Below are 18,683 nucleotides of genomic sequence, written 5' to 3' on the forward strand. Positions count from 1 at the left end.
CCCCCAACCATGCAAAACTGGCGAACAGAATACATCACCGGAATCAAGGATGCCGAGAAGCAACATCCCGTCAACCGGGAGCTAATCGCAGCATGTCAGTTTTATCCACCCACAAGACCGACAACACCACCAACCCCGCTATCACCACCTCCTCTCCCCTCCCCTCCCAACTAACCTCCCTCCTTCTATCTCAGACTCCCAACTCTGCGACCGCCTCTCCAACCTCGAAGCCGAAAAAGCCCTCCTCCAATCTCAACTCCAACTCCAACAACAACAACAACAACAACAACAACAACAACAACAACAACAACCCCCTCTTTCCTCCTCCCGCAAAACCACCACCACCACCCCCCCTCCAACCTCCTCCGCCTCTTCCGACGATACCAACGCAACCATTACCCGCCTCCGCCTCGACCTAACCGAAGCCCTCCGCTCCAAATCCCAATTCCAATCCCGCCTCGCAAAATCCGACGATGAGCTCGCCCGCCTCCGCGCAAAAACCACCTCCGATTCCAAAGCCCTCGCAGACCTGACCGCCCAAGCCCGGACACTATCCCGCAAACTCCGTGACCGAGAAGAAGAACTCCGCGCGAAAAACAAGCTCGTCGCCGACGTCCAAGATGAGCTCGCCGTGCTAAACATGCAGCTCGACCAGGTGGAAAAGCAGCGCGCAAAGAGAGAGGCTGAGTACAACCACCTCCTGAGCCGGTATATGGCGCGCGTGGAGCAGGAGACCGAGGCGATGAATCTGGAGCATGACAAACCTTCTTCATCCACAAAACAGAAGAGGTGATTTTGCGCGGTGGCAAAGCAATGTTGGCATCAGCCATATTCACTGGTATACTTGTGAATGTATGGGGATATCTGAACAGAAAAGGTACGTATGCTATACATGCGGTTTCAGTCGCTCGCGCTATTCCTTCTCTTCTTTTCCGCTTCCTCTCTTTCTCCTCCTCCCTTTTTATACATGAAAACAATCCTGACAAGCCATACTCGTGCGAAGTATTCAACGCTTTCAACCTAAACCCAACAAACAGACCATATAACCGTCCTCCATTTCCATCCTAGCACCGCGCTTTTTAGGAACGCTCAACGTTTTCAAAAAACAAAAACGCTCCTTGTCCTAACAGAAACAAAAGAAAAAAGAGACAGGAAAATTACTTCCTCGTCGAAATACAATACGTCCCCGCCGCCCCCGTCCAGCTGACGTACTCCTCCGGGTACGTCAAATGCTCCACATCCAAGATCGACGAAGCGACATCGTTCTCAGCCAGCTTGTTGTCGTGCACAAACGTCTTAAGCGACACAATCTTGCATCCAATCTTGAGGTCGAGAAACATGTTGACGAGGTTGTCGTTGAGCTGCGAGGTGAAGGCCTGATTGTTCACCAGCACCACGTCGGCCCGCTTAAGGGACTCGAGGATCGGTTCGTTCTTACGGAAATCGCCCCTCTCGAGGTAGACCTTTCCGGGCGCTACCCCCCACAGCCGGCAGCGGGCGGCGAATTCCTTTTTCTGCGCGTCGGCGAGGTTGCAGGCGTTTTCCATCATTTCGCACCCCCAACTTTCGCAGCCTATTTCGAGGGCTGCTTGGAGCACGACGTTGCCAACGCCGGATCCCAGATCGACAAAAACCATGTCCGACGTCAGTTGGGTGCGCTCGAAAATGTCCGAGATGAAGGGGTGGAGGAGCTCGCCGTAGACGTTGTCGGTGCCGTTTTCGTACTTGGCGAGGAGCTCGACTTTGGGGGCTACGGTGCGGTCGTATACCTGGTCTAGGATGAAGGCGACGAGTTCCTGCGGGACTCCTCGCATGTTTTCTAGGTTCTTGGCGATCACACCTTTGCGCTGGAGGGCGAACAGACTTTCGCTATATTCTTTGAGCGCTTCTTTGAAACCCTTGCCGTCGTTTAGATTTTTGCAGCGTTCTAACCGGCGGTAGATGCCGGAGTTTTGGTCTAGAAACGGGCGGGCTTCCTCTTCGGAGAGGTAGATGGATGCGACGTGGCGGACAACGGTCAGGATGTCTTGAGCGCCTTCGATCTTGTCTTTACCTTTTACCAGTTCGTATCTGTGGAAGAGGTGGACTGTTAGCTTTTTTCAATGCGCGCATATTGACTTGCACCTTTGTCGAGAACAAAAGATGGCAGTTGTAGAAGGTAGATATTAATATAGAACAAGCGTACTTCTCCCTGTGGTTCGAGCCCGGGTAGCGCAACCGGACGCCTACCTCATCTCTTGACAGTCCCATAACCGGTTGGCACTTTTCGCTGAGGCTGGCGACTTCGACGGCGTGAATTACTGGCAGCAACTCGCCTTCGGACTCCCTGTCGCCCTTCCACATCTTTGGGTGGCGGACCCGGCGGTTGGGGTCATGTCGTCGCAGCTGTTCGAGACGCTTGAGGCGCTTTCGTGGGTCGAGCTGGTCTTGCCAGTCGTCGTCGGAGGCGGAGTCAGAATCGGAGTCTGAGTCGAAGGACGGGGAGGCGGGGGAGTGGCTGGCTCGAGGTCGCTTTCGGCTGTTGCTGGATGTAGAGGAGGAAGGGGCTTTCAGGGCGGATGATGGGTCGAGGTAGCGGGAGGAGCCATTTTGGGACTTGCGGGCGGAGGGCGGGAGGGGGGATGCGCGAGGTGTTGAGGTTGTGGAGGGGGATGCGCGCACCGAGGAGGAGGGGATTCGGGAGGTGGAGGGGGGGGCGGAAGTAGGTTTTGGCTTGGGTTTTTCGGGGAGGGTCTTCTTTACGGCGCGGACTTCGGTTTTTACTTTGAATTTTGATTTTTGGTTGAAGATACTCATCTTCGAGGTGGGACACGCTGGTGAGGCTTCGGGGGCGGGGGGAGGGGGGGGGGGTTTGTTGGTAAAGTGGAGAAGCAGGGGGTATATGAGGGCGGTTTTGACCAAGAATAGGGGGAGGAGGGTTGGGCGTAGAGTGGTGGTTGGAGGGGTTCGCAGGTGAAGCTGTATGGAATGGGATCTGAGAATGGAACGGGAGCGACGACGCGTGGCGCTGGCGCGACGGGAATATCGCTGTCGCAAGTATGAAAGACCGCTGTGAAGACGTCTTAGATAGTTGGGCTATATGAAGAGTGTCCGCCAAGGGTATAGTCGTCTTGTGGTACCGTATAGTCAGGAGAGGGGTCGTTGCTGGACGTGGGTTGCGGTGGTGGTGAGACACAGGTGTGGGAGGATTTCAGCTCGGTGAGGCGGCAGCGCTCATTTTCTCCCCGCTGAGCGTCAAGGCAAGGCGGCTTTGGCAGCTGCCGGCTCGCAGAAAGGCCGTGCTAGCGACCCTGCACTGTGGTGCCATTTCTCGAAGTCATGTGACTCGACTTGGCGGGACAGGTGCGAGTGGGGCAGGCGATAACGAGATAAGACGATATCGTCCGATAAGGAGCACCGATACGGATACAACCTCTCAGATTCCTGTGTAAGTGGACGGTTGGCCTCCTTGTATTATCTCAGAGATCTCAGAGTACAGCACTTCAGTTTTGAGGCATGCTGATTGTACAAAGTCTCACACACGAGCCACACGAGCCTGCTATGGTCTCAGTGTGAGGACCCTGTGTATCACCACGGAGCTTACGACGGACTCTCATGGAGATGACCATCTGTCTGCTTCTCAGACCACCACACTGGAGGCCCCTTGGTACTCTGAAGAGTGAGATAGAGCATCTCAACGGCCCTCGAAGCAATTGAAGCTGAATAGACGTGACACGAATCACATGCTCACGTGTAAAAAAGATTGTTCTGGTCCGTTCTACTGTATCCAGCTGGTTGGGATCACTGATCTACTGGTCTGTGAACATTTATCCGATCGAAATTGAGGGAATCCAACAAAGGACATTCGCTCGTGATTGGGAAGCTTGAAGTGCATGCTCGGAGCAGGGGGTGAGGGGAGAAATCGTCTGATCGTCTTGTCAGGCGACGAGAACAAGCGGCTGCCCACGCCTCTAGCTCTTGAAGCTCAGGCAAATTAGCTTGAAGGTGGAAATTCGTGGCCAGCAGAAACTGGGATCTTGTACAACAGCAAAAGGCGATGGTAGTGGCTGTCAACGCTGTCAAGAGATTGGTGCAATGCCAAGGCTCACATCTATGACGTCATGGATCGCAACGTCCTTCGTTTGCAGCCACAACGTCGCGAGACTGTTGCTTTGTGCTTCAAAGCCCAACCGTTACGTCAATCTCCCCATTTCCGGGGTGTTTGTCCGCAGTGGATTCTGGAGCTGGTTTTACACACGTGTGTGTGGAGGAGGAGAGCTGTCATCAAAATCCCTGAATGCTCGCCATCTCCACCGAGGAATATTCACAAGCTTAACAGTCGCATTGCAGATCTAGAGCAGTCACAATGGGTAGATGGCAGACATGTTCCACACCTCACACGGCGGTCGGCACGCGGGAAGCCGATTCGTTTATGGGAACCGGCCGCCAAGATGGGTTCAGGAATCGGCCAGGTGGTTCAGGGCCATCGAATCAGGGCGGTGGGATCTGGAGAGCTTTGTTTGGGATGACAACAGCCATGGCCCGCAGCTGGAGCTGTGACGCATGCATTGAATCGCGGGAAGAGCTCGAATCCATGCTGGGCCAGAACCCCTGCCGGTGATCTGCCAGCTTCATGGCAGTGTCTCTCACTCTCTCCTCTGTGAGCTGCATGTTCGTGGTGCTGTGTCGTGTAAGGGTTGCAGCTACTGGCTATTTGCTCTATGCCCCATTGAGGGAAAGGACCAGTCAAACTGGGTGACTGGCTGTGGCTCGACGACTCAAGCAGGATCAAGGAAGCCGTCTGTATCTCTCTCCTTCCTTTTGGTATGACGCATTCAATCATTTCACAAGTGCTCCCCACGCTGCAACGTCACTTCTTGGTCCCTCCTGGTCTTGTCCTCTCTTTTCTTGCTTACTGGTATTAAACGGCCTCCCACCGCCACCCGTGATCATACACCGGTCATCCTCTAAAACCTCGTTACTTCCCAGACCTTGTCTGCATATTCCACTTTACCTCGAGACACACGACTCGCAGCATTCGATACCCCGATACCCCGCCCACAGTTTAGTTGTCGTTTTTTTTTTTTTTTGAGATACCCCCAGGACTCTACTAGTGATACCCTGTTTCCTATCAGCCAGCTCCCAGATCCAACCGTCATGGCTACCAACGGCGCAGCGAAGGTCAACAGACCAACCAACACTAAGGAGAAGGAGGCCGATGTCAACCGCAAGCTTCAGTTCTACGGTATTGCCAGTGCCTTCCAGAATGGCAAGGTGCCATCGGTATGTTTGCTTCTCAGCAAGAATCTCTCGTTTGCCTGTCTCTAACAATGCCTCCAGAACGACCAAATCGATGTCGCCCTGAGCAGCTTCCTCGAGTCTAAGGCGCTCTCGAACCCCTCATCCAAGTTGTCTGGCGATGGAAAGGCGCTCGTTGCTGATTTCAGAGAAGTGGTGAAGCAAGCAAAGAACCTCCTTCTGTCCAAGAACGAGGGCAACCTGCTTCAAGATTTCATCTGGCAAACACAGCAATTCGACCCCAAAACCGTCAATGTTCCTGGTGCTCCCGTTGACAAGGACACGGCGCAGCAACATGGTAACCAGGCTCTTGAGGGTTTCCGCACCCTCGGAACCCTGATCATCACCAATGGCCAGTTCCGCAAACTTCGTAAGTTGTCTTTCTTCTGGAAGGGACCAGTCACCATGCTAACTCATGCCCAGTCAAGGACGCTACTATACTTCTCCGCGATATGGCTGGTGACGCCGCCACCAATGCGGCTGCCCGCGTTAAGCCTTCACATGAGGATCTTAACCAGATTGACACTCCGGCTGCGGACAACACCTGGCACGAGGCCCCCGATTTCAAGCAAGGCAAGGAGGAGATGAAGAACAAGTTGGGCAGCTACTACAAGGGTAATCCCAAGGAGGATGCGAAGGCTGTTGCTGCCGAGGGCACCTCCACTGCCCATCCCACTGGATCCTCTGACCCCAGAGATTTGGCTGGCACTGCGGCTCGCGAGCAGGCTCATGGCGGATCAACCGGCATCAATGCTGTCGGTGGTGCCCAGGCCGCCACTAATGCCGCAAAGCGCCAGCTCGATGCCAACCTTGACCAGGAGGCCAAGGACAAGGCCAAGGCGAAGAAGGACGAGTATCGTGCCCGTACTAAGGATTACTTCTCCAAGAAGATGCCCCAGGAGCGCCGCGAGCAGACTATCTGGCGTCTCAAGGTAAGTCCTGTTGAACACCATTTTTGTCTCTTCCGTTCTAACATTGTTTGCAGAAAATGGTTCTGGAGTGCCAGCAGCATCCCGATTATCACGCCGCCATCACCACCTTGTTGAACCTTGCTGAAATGTACGGTGATCATGCCAACCGGTTGGCCAAGGGCGGCACTGGTACTGTCAAGGAGACCCGCACTGGTTTGGCCCAGGCCGAGGGCGACCTCAAGACTTTGATCGAGCGCTTTGCCAACGGCACTTCCACTGACGACCTTTGGGCCTCGATCAATGCCATCTATGAGGACGCCGACCGGGATCCTGAGCTCAAGGGCTGGTTCAGGTCCTTGAACGTCTACATCCGCCGCTGCCTCCAGGAGCAAGGCTACATCCTCGACGACGATTCCAACGTTCAGTGGAACGCCCTCTACGACCAGGGCAACTACCTTCTCCGCACCAAGTACCGCGTCCACACCGATCGCATTGTCGATGAGATCAAGTTCTTGGGTGACCAGTTTGATCAGGACCCCCAGAACAAGGCTTTCGCCAACTCGTTGACCAAGCTCTTCACCGAGCTCGGCAATGATGAGAATGGCAAGCCCACCTTTAAGCCCCATCTGGTCAAGGATCTTACCGATGTCATCCTCCCAGCCATGTTTGAGAAGATCGCATATATCCCTGTGCCACGCATAGAGTACTCTGACCATCAGATTGATGCGGTCATTGAGAACCTTGTTCTTGAGAGCGACAACTTCATGCCCAACATTCTCGAGATTGCTAGTGAGAACTACATGCGATTTGGGCGCAAGAATTTGAGCAACAAGAGCAAGCACTCGATCGATATCAAAGTTGCCGGAGTCCAGATGGATTTGCGCGATGTCAGCTACTACATCAAGCGCAAGCAGGGCTTCCCCTCCCTCACCGACACGGGTGTGGCTAACATCCTGCTCGCCGGCGATGGGTTCAGCTTTCGTATGAAGATGGCTACCCCCGACGAGCGGGATTCGCAGAACTTTTTCAAGATTGACAAGGTGGATGTTGATGTCAAGAACCTGCACATCAAGCTGTCCAAGTCTAACCACAAGCTTCTGTTCGGCCTCTTCAAGCCCATCATGCTCAAGGTCCTCCGCCCTGGTCTGCAGAAGGCTTTGGAGAAGGCCATCAAGGACCAGGCGGTCAAGCTGGATAGAATTCTCTTCCAGATCAAGCAGGAGGCCGACCGTGCCATGGATCAAGCCCGTGAGGATCCCGAGAATGTTCCCAACATTTACAACCGCTACGTCACTGCGGCCCAGAAGCAGATTCTGCAGGGCAAGCAGAAGGCCGAAGCCGTTGCGGCTGACAAGAAGGTCAACTACGCCATCACCAAGGAGGACAGCATGTTCCCCAACATCCACCTTCCTGGCGGCATCAGCTCCAAGGCCACCGAGTACAAGGAGCTTGCCCGCAAGGGTGACAAGTGGGAGAGCCCTGTCTTTTCGATTGGCAGCGCCTCCAAGAGCCGTGACATCCCTCCCGCCCCTACCGTCACTCGCAAGCCGCACACCACCTCGGCTGACACTGCTGCTGCCCATGGCGGTGCTTATGCCGGTAATGACGGTGCTTATGCTGGCAACGGCGGTGCCTATACAGGTAACGGCGGTGCCTATGGTGGTAACGGCAGTGCTCATGTTGGCAATGGTGGCGCCTACTCCAACGGCGGTGCCTACTCCAACGGCGGCGCCTATGCCCATGGTGGTGCTCTTAATGGCAGCGCTCTCAATGGTGGCGCCCTCAAGGACAAGACCCAGCTTCCACCAGCCGCTACCACGACTGCACCCGCTGGTTATGCCGTTTAAGGAGGTGATGTGATTGTTTTTGTTGTGGAAAGAAAAAGTGAGTGGGCTTTTGGGATTATGATACCAGAGTGCAACAGGTTTTTCGGAAAAGGGAGTCAAGTTTTTTTTATACCCAGTTACAGTAATAATGAGCAGTTGCGATGGGGAGGATTGGTTTAGTTGTGGAGGAGACAGACTGCGTTAATAACGAAGGGCTGGCCCAAGGAAATGAGGAGGGCTGGAAAGGTTAGGTTGTATGTGTCTTAAGTAGTGTATCCCCTATGTGGTAGCTCTTTTTCTTTTGACGCGTGATGAATACCACGATGAGTTCTTTTTTACTTGATGTCGTTTGAGATGATGTGTGTTGTGAAGTTCTGATCTGTTGGAAATGATGACGTCTGAGAGCTATGCCGTCGATGATACTTGGGGTTAGGGTTATAGGTGCACTGCTGCCTGTTGCTAGCTCGGGGAGGACCCCAGGCAACGACCGGGTCTCATAACAAAGGTGTATACATGATCAGGAGGGGGCCGGTGAGGTTGAATCCGCGATTCTTTCATCAAACATCAGTGGATGATGAGAGCTTTGAAATTCCGATCTGGAGTTGTTTTTGAACGTCCAAAGAAGTTCGCACGACTTTCAATTCCGAACTTGGAGTGGCTCAAGGGAGGGAGGTGAAGCTCGCGCCAGCCAACTAACACCGACCGCTCTTTTTCTCTTTCTGGTCAATCTTGCCCATCGACACTTTATTTTATCTTCATCGACAAGAGAAACACTGGAAGAAAAGTTTGCAAGAGATGGCGTCGCAGAGAAGACGAGATCACCGGCAGGGTCCCGACGCGGAGGCTGTCGAGGAGGACGAGGCGCAGTATGGGAGGGGTGGGATGAGCATGGAGGAAGTTGATCAGCAGTACGTTCGTTCCCCCTTCTAACACATCAACCATGTTTTTTTTTTTTTTTTTTTTTTTTTTTTTTGCTAAGTGTTGAGAAGTTTCCCCCACCGCCCGAAAAACGCGCACAAGACGCTGCCGTTTGCGGAGCTGTACAAGTCGTTGTTTAACCCGCTTATGGACTGCAAGCCCGGGTCGTCTGCTACTGCTGGTGCAGCAGCTGCTGCTGTCCCGGGGAAAACAAGATTTGGAAAGGCGAAGAAGAAGACGGGCGGGGTGAACTACCACGAACAGAGAAGGCACATCATCGAGCGGTTCATGAGCCGGTGGAGGAAGGAGGTGGGTGATGACTTCTACCCTGCCATGAGGTTGATCCTGCCTGACAAGGATCGGGACAGGGGGGTGTACGGGTTGAAGGAGAGCGGGATTGGGAAGATGCTGGTGAGGGTGATGAAGATTGGGAGGGATAGCGAGGATGGATATTCTTTGCTTCATTGGAAGCTTCCTGGGGGTGGTGGGGGGGGGAATCAGAAGTTTGGGGGGAAGGGGCAGACAGGAACGGCGGGGGATTTTGCGGGACGGGTGCTGGAGGTTGTTGGGAAGAGGGCTATGAGGGGGACGCCGGGGGGGTGGACGATTGGGGAGGTTAATGTTTTGTTGGATCGGTTGGCTGGGGCTAGTGGGGAGGGGGAGCAGCTGCCGATTTTTGAGGAGATTTACAGGAATTGCTGTGCGGAGGAGGTGATGTGGCTGGTGAGGATTATACTGAAGGATATGAGGGTGGGCGCGACGGAGAGGACGTTTTTGGGGCTGTGGCATCCGGATGCGGAGGCGTTGTTTAGCGTTTCGAGTAGTTTGAGGAGGGTTTGCTGGGAGTTGTGGGATCCGGAGACGAGGTTGGAGCAGAAGGAAACCGGGGTGAGCTTGATGCAGTGTTTTCAGCCGCAACTGGCGCAGTTTCAGATGACGACGGGGTTTGGGAAGCTGGTGCAGAATCTGGGGGTTACCGAGGAGGAGAAGGAGTTTTGGATTGAGGAGAAGCTGGATGGGGAGAGGATGCAGATGCATATGAAGGAGGATGAGACGGTGCCCGGGGGGTTTAGGTTTGCGTTTTGGTCCAGGAAGGCAAAGGATTACACGTATTTGTATGGGGAGGGGTTGGAGGATGATAACTCGGCGTTGACGAGGCATTTGAAGAATGCGTTTCATGACGGGGTGAGGGAGTTGGTTTTGGATGGAGAGATGATTACGTGGGATCCGGATATCGACAAGATTGTGCCGTTTGGCACGCTCAAGACGGCGGCGCTGGATCAGCAGAAGAATCCGTTTCAGAACGGGCCTCGACCTCTGTATCGGGTCTTTGATATTCTTCTTCTGAACAAGAAGGCTCTGGCGGACTACACCCTCCGGGACCGCCACGCTGCCCTAGAGGCAGCCGTCAGGGGCGAGCATCGCCGTCTCGAGATTCACCCCTACGAATCAGCCACAACACCAGACGCCATCGAGCCCTTCCTCCGCAGAGTCGTCGCCGAAGCCTCGGAAGGTCTCATCCTCAAGAACCCGCGCTCTCGCTACCAGCTCAACAGCCGCAACAACGACTGGATCAAGGTCAAACCCGAGTACATGTCCGAGTATGGCGAGTCCCTCGACTGCGTCATCATCGGCGGCTACTTCGGCTCCGGCCGTCGCGGAGGCATCCTCTCCAGCTTCCTCTGCGGCGTTCGCGTCAGCGAGAACCACGTCAGGTCCGGCGCTGCCCTCACCAGAGAGAAGTGTTTGAGCTTTTGCAAAGTAGGCGGTGGCCTCAAAGCAGAAGACTACGCCGAGATCAGACACCACACCGAGGGCAAATGGCAAGACTGGCAAGCGAGCAACCCGCCCACGGACTACATCGAGCTCGCGGGAGGGAAAATGCAATACGAAAAACCAGATGTATGGATCCGACCTAGTGAGTCGGTTGTCATCTCCATCAAGGCAGCCTCCATCGCCCCCTCCGACCAGTTCGCCATGGGCTGGACTCTACGCTTCCCTCGGTTCCGTAAGCTGAGACTGGACAAATCGTGGGACGAGGGCATGGACGCGAGCGATTTTGTTCTTCTCAAAGACAAAGTCAAGGAAGAAGAGAAGGAGCGAAAGGCGATGGAGATGGAGAGCAGAAAGCGCAAGCCAGCAAAGAGGTTGAAGAAGGAGTTGGTCATCGCGGGGACGGATCCGAATGCTGCGCCGGTTGAGTTCGCCGAGGGGGGGGATAATATCAAGGCCGAACCGATGAGCCAGGTTGCGTTTCCCCCCCCTCAGGCTAGAAGGAAGTCTGACAACCAACTGTTCCAGGGACTGGACTTTTGTGTATTGTCCGAGGCAGTCAAACCCCGCAAGATGTCCAAGCCTGATCTGGAAAAGTTGATCAAGGAGCATGGAGGGAGGATTCATCAGCAAGTCGACAAGGGCGGGAACATGATCCTCCTCGCGGAGAAGAACGTCGTCCGGGTGGCGTCGTTGAAACGGGCCGGTGACGCGGATATTGTCAAGCCCAAATGGGTCTTTGACTGCCTTGCGCAGAATAATGGAGAGGGCTATCTCCTCCCGTTTGAGGAGGGGCACTTGTTTCATGCCACGGAGGAGATGGTGAAGTTGGCGGCGGAGAATACGGATCAGTATGGGGATTCGTATGTCAGGGATGTTACCCCTGATGAGCTGAGGGATATCATTGACGACATGCGCACCAAAGGGGGTGTTAAAGAGGAGGAGGATGCGTTTCATGATGAGAGGACGGGGGAGTTTGATGCTGAGCACTTTTTGGATCAGCTGGAGGAGCGAGGGAGGGGTTTGGAGGGGTTGAAGAGTTTCTTGTTTAGACGGTGTAGGGTTTACTTCCCTGTTGCGACGAAGGAGGAGGAGGAGGAGGAGAAGAGGGGGCCCTCGAGTACGGAGTTGAAGGCGGTGAAGCTGCAGAATGAGGTCAAGTTCGGGAACGGGACTGTGGTGGGGGGTCTGGATGATAAGGAGATCACGCATGTGGTGGTGGTCGGGGATGGGGAGAAAGAGAGGAAGGAGTTGGCAGCGAGCGTGAGGTATGAGGTTAGTTCGAGGAGGCATGTGCCGAGGATTGTGACGGGGAGGTGGGTAGAGGATTGTGTGAAGGAGGGGACGTTGGTTGATGAAGAGGGATATGCCCCTTGAGATGGGAGCTGATCCTCAATGAGTCTCGGTGGGGGCTTGTGTTTGTCATGGTGTTCTTGCAAAACTAGTATTAGACCTTTTAATCCAATGCTATTTCACAGCTTGATTTTTTCGTATAAGCTGAACAATGAGAAACCCAGACATAAGCCACATCATCCGCATCATATAGTATTAGCTCAGCCAGCAACACCCCCTTCCTTCATCCTTCATGCGATATCCAAATGCCCAATTTGATCATCAAACATCGCTCTGCCATAATCACTCGACCCGTCTCATTCTCAAGCTCGGAACAAGAAAAGCCTCTATCAAAACACGCGGCAGTAAATTACAGATACAGATAGGTGTGTGTGTGTGTGTGTGTGTGTGTGTGTGTGTGTGTGGTGGGTTTTTTGAAGTTTGAATAATGTACATGTAATCGGGTGAAGCATAAGGGGGGCTGGCCAGGGCGGTGGGAGTAATCATCTCAGCGGGAGTGTGTTGTTGAGAAAATTGTCATCAAACCACGACAGCCTGTCCTTCTGTACTGCCGGATGACAGTCACAGACGGGCATCTTGCGATGCCTGGCCAAATATAGCCAGCCCATATACCTCCCCCCTCACCCCCGACCTACCCTCTTACCCCGCCCTCCCTCTCCATTTTTGATCGTCGTCATCTCTCATCCATCTCCCTCCCACCAAACCCCTCAAAGAGCAGCCTTAACCTGCTGCACCCCCCCAGCACCACCCCCAACCGCAGCCGCAACATCCCCCAGCATAGGATCCTTATTCCCGCCCTCTTGCCCAGGAGCTGTCATAATCTCCCCGCCCAGCTCCCTCATCCTCTGCTCCGCCTCCATAGCCGCAAACTGCTGGTCCTCGCCGTACGCCAGAGCCCAGGGGACACCGACCAGTATCGCGCTCACGCTCAGCGCCCAGGCAGACCTCCCCGCAAAGGTCACGACAGATTTGATGGTCGAGGTGGTGGCCTCGTATTTGGCGTGCACCCAGGAGCGGGTGGTCGGGGGGATGATGTCTTTCAGGGCGGCGAGACGCTCGGCGAGGGTCTCGGCTGTGGGGTCGTAGTGGGAGTCGGTTGAGATTTCGGAGTCTGGACGACGACGAAGCGTCAGCGAGGGCACGTGGGAGGGCGGAACCGGAGTGGGAAAGGGGACGGAATGGGAAAGGGGAAGAACAAACCAGTATCAGTGAAATCCTCCTCGTCCTCATCAGGCCCGACCTGGGCGTGCTGGAAGTGCTCGTCCTCTACTTCTGTGAGTTGGACCATTTTGGCTTTATGTGGTCTATATGCCTTGCTTGTAGGAAAGAGAGAGAAGTGTTTCGATTTATAGGTTTGCGCAAAGAAAGGTTGCGCAAAAGAGCCGTCGATTGGTTGCTTGTTGCTGTGGTGGTGGTTGATGATGGAATACAACAAATAAATTCAAGGCGGGCGGCGGAAGCGGGACCAAAAGCTTTCTCTGCCGACCTTCTTTTTCGCACCAAAAAAGCACCAAGGATATGACGGACTTGCTCTGCTTGAAAAGTTGATGGGCTAAGCCTATTTCGGACTGGGCAAAGAAAATGTGGGGTAGCGGCCAATTGGGTGTTGTGTTTTCTTTGGTGAAGCTCAGCAACGGTTTTGTTCTTCGAGGGAAAATCTGGATTCTCTTTAAAGGCTTGATATTGATTGCCTCCCTGTCATCATTTATTCGTTCAAAACGTCCTAAACTCATAAGGTATCAATTACACTATTATTAACCATTATGTACCACCCCTACTTATCACCTCCGCTGTCTGATTATGCCCTTGCCCCTCCCAATCTCCCGTAAATACTTCGTCAAAAAAAGTATAGGCATTGCCAAAAACAAAACAAAAAAGCCAAAACGCTACTGAAGCCTATCCATTCACTCTACCGGTTCACAGTCTCTTCTGCGAATCGGATGCGAGGTTTCGGTGGAGGCACTCTAGGGGTATCATCATCCTCGCTGTCGCTCTCCTCCGGTTCACGAGACATTCCCAGAGCCGCCTCTCGTCTCCTCCGCTCCGCTGCCGTCTCAGCCACCTCCTCACCCGCCCGACTGCCGCTAGGAACACCACGCAAAGCTTCCAATCTCCTCTTCTTTTCCACCTCCGTCTCGGAAGCTTCCTTGCTCGATGGTCTTGATCCACCGCTAGATCCGCTCGACCGCTCTGGCCCAGGGGAAGTCGCCTGCGGCTTTGAGCTGGCCCCCGCCGCAGGAGACGCCGAGTTCTTCCTGCTCGCCCCTGACTGACCCGGAGCCGAGACCTTGATCTGTGGCTGGGTATCGCGCTTAGCAACTGTCTTAAGTTCCTGCGACGCCGACGACTTGTCAACAACATCGCGGCGTGTGTTTTTGTCCAGCTTCTGCATCTCCACGAGGAAATCCTCCTTCGTCATGCGGCGACCGACTCCACCAACAGTGAACCGGATATGCTTGTCGTCCTTTTCATCTTCCTCTTCTTCCGGAGTCTTCTTCTTCGCAGATGCCTCGCCAGCCTGCGATCGTCCAAACGCAGCACTAGCCCACCTGCTGAGATTGGGCCTCTGTGAGTGACCCTGTGTTCCTTCTCCCGAAGGGCTTGCCTTGCCTTGATCGCCTTGAGACTTTGGCGTGGATAGGTCATACTTCTTGACGACCTCGCCGTCTTCGTTTTCAACAATAATCTGCCAGTGGTGTTAACTCTTGGTCTTGATGTCAGATCACGCAGGTAAACTTACAGTTGTACCATATTGGAAAGCACGGGCCGGCTCGCCCTTCCGAGCTGTTTTTTCCTTCTCCTTTCTCTTGGCGAGTTCTTCCTCTCGCCAGTTGGCCACCCGGTGCTTCAGGGCATTGTAGCTCCATCCCGAAGGTCCGGCCTCGGATTCCAACTTTGACTTCAGGTCCTTGGCATGTTCCGCAACGTTGTTACCGCTCTGCGATGGATGCACCGCCAGGACGTCGCCGTCAGCGTTCTCAATGATGATATTGTCACCTTCGTTGTACACTTCGATAGGATTGCGGTGCTCGTCTCCGGGAGTGCCCATGTTAGGCGAGCCAGCACGGGTAGAGTCGCCAGAAGCCTGATGATGTCGTTCATGCGGGGTGGGGGATCTCGCCGCACGCTCGTCCACGGGCGTGATCTGCATAGAGTCCTGTTGTGCGTCATGAGGTTGGGCAGGGCTTTGGGTTACAGGCGGGAGGGGTGTTTGTCCTTCACTCGGGGTGCGGCGTTGAGGGAAGATGGCTGATTGACTGATAGGTCCTCCTGGGCCAATTCCATCATCCCACATCTTTTTCCTCCGTTTCGCAGACCTGGACGACGGTCTACTGTTCTGACGACTGCCGCTCTGCTTCTCGTTGTTTTCGTCTTCCCGTACACGACGCAAGAAGTTATTTGGATAGCCGATAGGTGGCAACGTTCCTGGAGGGTAATCCGGCATCTTGAGCTCTTCGCCATCTGTATCAGACATAGTTCTGGCTTGAGAGCGCGACGTTGATGTGATGCGAGGTAACCGCGACATCCAGGTAGGCCCATCCTCGTTGGCCTGTGTGTAAGACATGGTGATGCTGAGCGTGTTGATATGCTTGCCCAGAGTAAACACGGCAATCGAAGAGCCGTGCACAATGATGGAGGCAACAACAAGGAATGCAACAATGGGCCAGACAACTCTGATCAAATCGTAATGAGGCGATCCAGGATCGGGAAGCTTGGTTAACGGGACTGGACTTTCCGATTCAAGCTCTGCCCGAGCCAGCATGGCCACAAAAACAGCACCCACACCAATGGGGCCAAAGTGGCCTGCAAAAAGCGCTTCACGCCACGTTTTGAGGTCGGGAATAATAGGTTTGAGAGCCATCATGATAGGGATTCGTCGGAACAGAATGACGAATACGGCGAGCACTACCAGCCTCCAGGCGTAGAGTCCAATGGCGTGATCGTTGAAATCTTTCCAGGGAATGATGGTTCCGAAGTAGATGAAGTAGGTCAAGTTGATCAGCAAATCGATAACGTTGGAGACGTGAGAGTCCTCGGTCTTTTGCGTAAACCAACCATCGTTTGAGAAGCCCACACCTGCTGCAAAGCCAACCAGCAAATCGTCGAGACCCAGGATACTGCCAGAGCCAGCAGCGAACAGCGCCAAAACGAAGTAAAATACCAAGAAGCTCTCCCTGTCGATCAGATCGTGCTTTTCTGCGTACTTGATGCCGTGGCGGGCCATATATCCGATGATGAAACCGTAAATCGCACCAAAGATGCACTCATACAAGACGGTGTACAGGAACCAGTGCTTGAGAGCCACCTTGGCGTTCAGCTTGTCGTGAATCAGATATAATGCCAGGTAGACAAATGGGAAAGCCATGCCGTCGTTGCAGCCAGACTCTGCCGAGAGGAGATCTCTCAAATGCTTCGGCACCCTCTTGGCGAACTTGCCCTTGCCGACAACAGACGAGGCCAGAACTGGATCAGTAGCCGTGACACAGGCGGCCACCACCAGGCTTTCGATCCAGTTCAATGGTGGAACCAACCACATGATAAACACACTCGTGATGAGCCAGCCGAAGAGCATGACCGGGATAAGCAGTAGGGTGACGGATTTCCAGTGTTTTTCCATGTAGAACTTGGGCAACTCGACGCCCACAGCGAAACATTGCACTACCAGAACGATTCGAGAAAACTCGATGGTGATGATATCGACGCTATCCCAGTCTTTCGTAGGATTTATGACATTGGCGACGTGAGGCCCAAAGATGATGCCGCATAGCGTAGCAACTGTGGCCTCGCCAATGTACATGCGCTCCTTGATGACGGAGGAGCATAGCATGAAAATGGTGGTGAAGCCTCCCAGAATGAGGTAAATCAGATGTGGACCTGTGACCGAGAGGTGATCCCAGACCATCTTGAATGGCGGGTAGCCGACGACCGGCTAAAAGTCGACCGGGAATTCGTGATGTCGGAGGTGATGAAGATGTAAACCTCCACTGTATAGCAGTGTTGTTGATGAATTTGTTGTAGAGAGCGAGGTGGACTCAATGACCTCAGCGGTTCATAAGTCACGAGCTGCCGAACAGACGCGGTTGTTGCTCGTCGTTTCTAGGACTGAGGCGGTTGGACTTGACTCGTCCAAGCACAGGCCAAAATATGAGCTAGGTCAAAAGAGCGAGTAACCTTGCGAGCCGATGGCTTGTCCGGCGCGTCTGGGGCGTCTTGTAGTAGGATGACAGAAGGTGTAAAAAAGAAAACAAAAAAAACTTTTCCTCTTTTCCTCGTTGCCTTGGCGGTACGGTCAAAGTCAATAGCCACGCTCGGAAGCTGGGAAAGAGGGTCCAGGTCCGGCCGACGAGGGATCGAAGGTTTGGAAGGAGCGTAATCAAGTCGAAAACGGCGACCAAACGTTGAGAGAGCGATCCAATGCGCCTTGGGGTATCGGTAAAAGTATTTATGAACTGAAGAGAACGAACAGCACCCATGGCTTAGCTTTATAGTCTATCCAACCCAGAAGACACTTGCTCAAATCTTGGGGATAGCCTACCAGGATCCTTGCCACGCAGCTTACTAGTGCCGGGTTGTGGTTATGGATGTGGCGGTTTGTTCTTTTTTGGTGGGCCCTCAAGGTTCCAACAAATCAACCACACTTCGGGAAATCGGCTACAAAGCTACCCTGTGTATGATGCCGCCCATCCCAGCTATCACAAGCTGCGGCATCTGCGTCATAGAAGCATTGAACAGTTACCAAAGGAGCCCAAGTTTTGGACATAAATAAAGAGAGAGCGGAATTCCCGATGCCCTTCAGCGAGTTTGATCTGGTGTAAGCCCGGAGTGTAACAACGGACCAGATGTCGATTGCTTCTCATCCGAGATTTCGCTCGGGCGCATTCAAACTCACAAGTGGCTTACTCACAGCCCTACCCATACCAACCAAGTGTCTCAATCCCCCTCGATAACCCGCCGTTGACTGCTGTGTGACCTCCGTCCGCGGCGCCGCAGGCGGAAGACGATTTCGAAAGTTGCCAATTACAGAAACACCTGCATCCTAAGCGTCGGGCTCCAATTCCAGCAGGTTGGTGAGATGTCTCAGGATTTAGGCGAAGTCATTCGCATCCAGCAGCAGCCGAAGCTGCAGAATTCCGGTGACGGCTGGGCATCTCTGTCGTCGTCGTCGTGGAACCCTTTCCGCCAAGTTGTGCCCAGGGATGCCCAGCCCTCGCTCAACGAACCATCTTTCAGAAGAAAAGGCTTGAGTGGTCTTAGCTTTTGCTTGTCCACCGGCAAGCTCTTTTGCCAATGCTGAGCATGCTTGGCTCTTCCCTGCCTGCCAAGAACAAAGAACAGATCAACAACTACAGAGCAAAAGATCACGAGAAGAACGAGATGATTTGCATGTAAATGCGGAAATGGCGGTGTCGGCACTGGTTGTAGTTGAATTCTGGAAGCAGGTCACAAGGTCATGGCTGGTGCGGAGAAAATCCAATTGTCCAACCACAACCATGATGTGGATGAATGTGCATGCACAGACCACATCTTATTATCCCGACGTTCTCAGACTTCAAACCCTCACTCACTGTTTCAAAAAATTTGTATGTACGGTTCTTGAGCCATTGCTTCCATTGGTGCATGTCTT

The 18,683-nt window shown here is 53.7% G+C and overlaps 7 protein-coding genes across 7 annotated transcripts; 3 read left to right on the forward strand and 4 right to left on the reverse strand.

Annotated features, from left to right (window-relative positions):
• Positions 1-9: 9 nt before the first annotated feature.
• ATG16 (autophagy protein 16, interacts with Atg12p-Atg5p) lies at positions 10-793 on the forward strand (the record flags this gene model as incomplete). The annotated part of the gene is made up of 3 exons (XM_062893488.1): positions 10-94; positions 195-256; positions 278-793. The coding sequence occupies 3 exons, from the start codon at positions 10-12 to the stop codon at positions 791-793; spliced, it is 663 nt and encodes a 220-aa protein (XP_062739302.1).
• Positions 794-800: 7 nt separating this feature from the next.
• On the reverse strand, positions 801-3,403 carry DOT1 (Nucleosomal histone H3-Lys79 methylase). Its single transcript, XM_062893489.1, has 2 exons — positions 2,186-3,403; positions 801-2,070 (listed from the first exon to the last, which is right to left on the reverse strand). The coding sequence occupies exons 1-2, from the start codon at positions 2,794-2,796 to the stop codon at positions 1,158-1,160; spliced, it is 1,524 nt and encodes a 507-aa protein (XP_062739303.1). The 5' UTR covers positions 2,797-3,403; the 3' UTR covers positions 801-1,157.
• A 773-nt stretch (positions 3,404-4,176) lies between these two features.
• QC762_706460 (uncharacterized protein) lies at positions 4,177-8,358 on the forward strand. The gene is made up of 4 exons (XM_062893490.1): positions 4,177-5,262; positions 5,320-5,647; positions 5,701-6,209; positions 6,263-8,358. The coding sequence occupies exons 1-4, from the start codon at positions 5,137-5,139 to the stop codon at positions 8,033-8,035; spliced, it is 2,736 nt and encodes a 911-aa protein (XP_062739304.1). The 5' UTR covers positions 4,177-5,136; the 3' UTR covers positions 8,036-8,358.
• A 159-nt stretch (positions 8,359-8,517) lies between these two features.
• LIG4 (DNA ligase (ATP)) lies at positions 8,518-12,082 on the forward strand (the record flags this gene model as incomplete). The annotated part of the gene is made up of 2 exons (XM_062893491.1): positions 8,518-8,922; positions 9,004-12,082. Exons 1-2 carry the CDS (start codon positions 8,810-8,812, stop codon positions 12,080-12,082), a joined length of 3,192 nt encoding a protein of 1,063 aa, XP_062739305.1. The 5' UTR covers positions 8,518-8,809.
• Positions 12,083-12,126: 44 nt separating this feature from the next.
• Positions 12,127-13,346, reverse strand: TOM22 (mitochondrial import receptor protein; the record flags this gene model as incomplete). The annotated part of the gene is made up of 2 exons (XM_062893492.1): positions 12,127-13,169; positions 13,259-13,346. The coding sequence occupies 2 exons, from the start codon at positions 13,344-13,346 to the stop codon at positions 12,766-12,768; spliced, it is 492 nt and encodes a 163-aa protein (XP_062739306.1). The 3' UTR covers positions 12,127-12,765.
• Positions 13,347-13,967: 621 nt separating this feature from the next.
• CNH1 (Na+/H+ antiporter) lies at positions 13,968-16,961 on the reverse strand (the record flags this gene model as incomplete). Its single annotated transcript, XM_062893493.1, has 2 exons — positions 13,968-14,744; positions 14,799-16,961. The coding sequence occupies 2 exons, from the start codon at positions 16,959-16,961 to the stop codon at positions 13,968-13,970; spliced, it is 2,940 nt and encodes a 979-aa protein (XP_062739307.1).
• Positions 16,962-17,115: 154 nt separating this feature from the next.
• QC762_0108930 (uncharacterized protein) lies at positions 17,116-18,503 on the reverse strand (the record flags this gene model as incomplete). Its single annotated transcript, XM_062884296.1, has 2 exons — positions 17,315-18,503; positions 17,116-17,161 (listed from the first exon to the last, which is right to left on the reverse strand). Exons 1-2 carry the CDS (start codon positions 17,530-17,532, stop codon positions 17,116-17,118), a joined length of 264 nt encoding a protein of 87 aa, XP_062739308.1. The 5' UTR covers positions 17,533-18,503.
• Between the last annotated feature and the right edge of the window lie 180 nt (positions 18,504-18,683).

This window comes from Podospora pseudocomata, chromosome 7, assembly GCF_035222375.1.
Source record: "Podospora pseudocomata strain CBS 415.72m chromosome 7, whole genome shotgun sequence".
Taxonomy (NCBI): Eukaryota; Fungi; Ascomycota; class Sordariomycetes; order Sordariales; family Podosporaceae; genus Podospora; species Podospora pseudocomata.

Excerpts from the sequence above, each read along its gene's own strand:
- DOT1 (XM_062893489.1), bottom strand. The coding sequence starts at position 2,796 with ATGAGTATCTTCAACCAAAAATCAAAATTCAAAGTAAAAACCGAAGTC. Across the intron at positions 2,071-2,185 it reads GGCTCGAACCACAGGGAGAA|ATACGAACTGGTAAAAGGTA; the intron begins GTACGCTTGTTC and ends CCTCTTCCACAG.
- QC762_706460 (XM_062893490.1), top strand. The coding sequence starts at position 5,137 with ATGGCTACCAACGGCGCAGCGAAGGTCAACAGACCAACCAACACTAAG. Across the intron at positions 5,648-5,700 it reads TGGCCAGTTCCGCAAACTTC|TCAAGGACGCTACTATACTT; the intron begins GTAAGTTGTCTT and ends ACTCATGCCCAG. Across the intron at positions 6,210-6,262 it reads AGACTATCTGGCGTCTCAAG|AAAATGGTTCTGGAGTGCCA; the intron begins GTAAGTCCTGTT and ends CATTGTTTGCAG.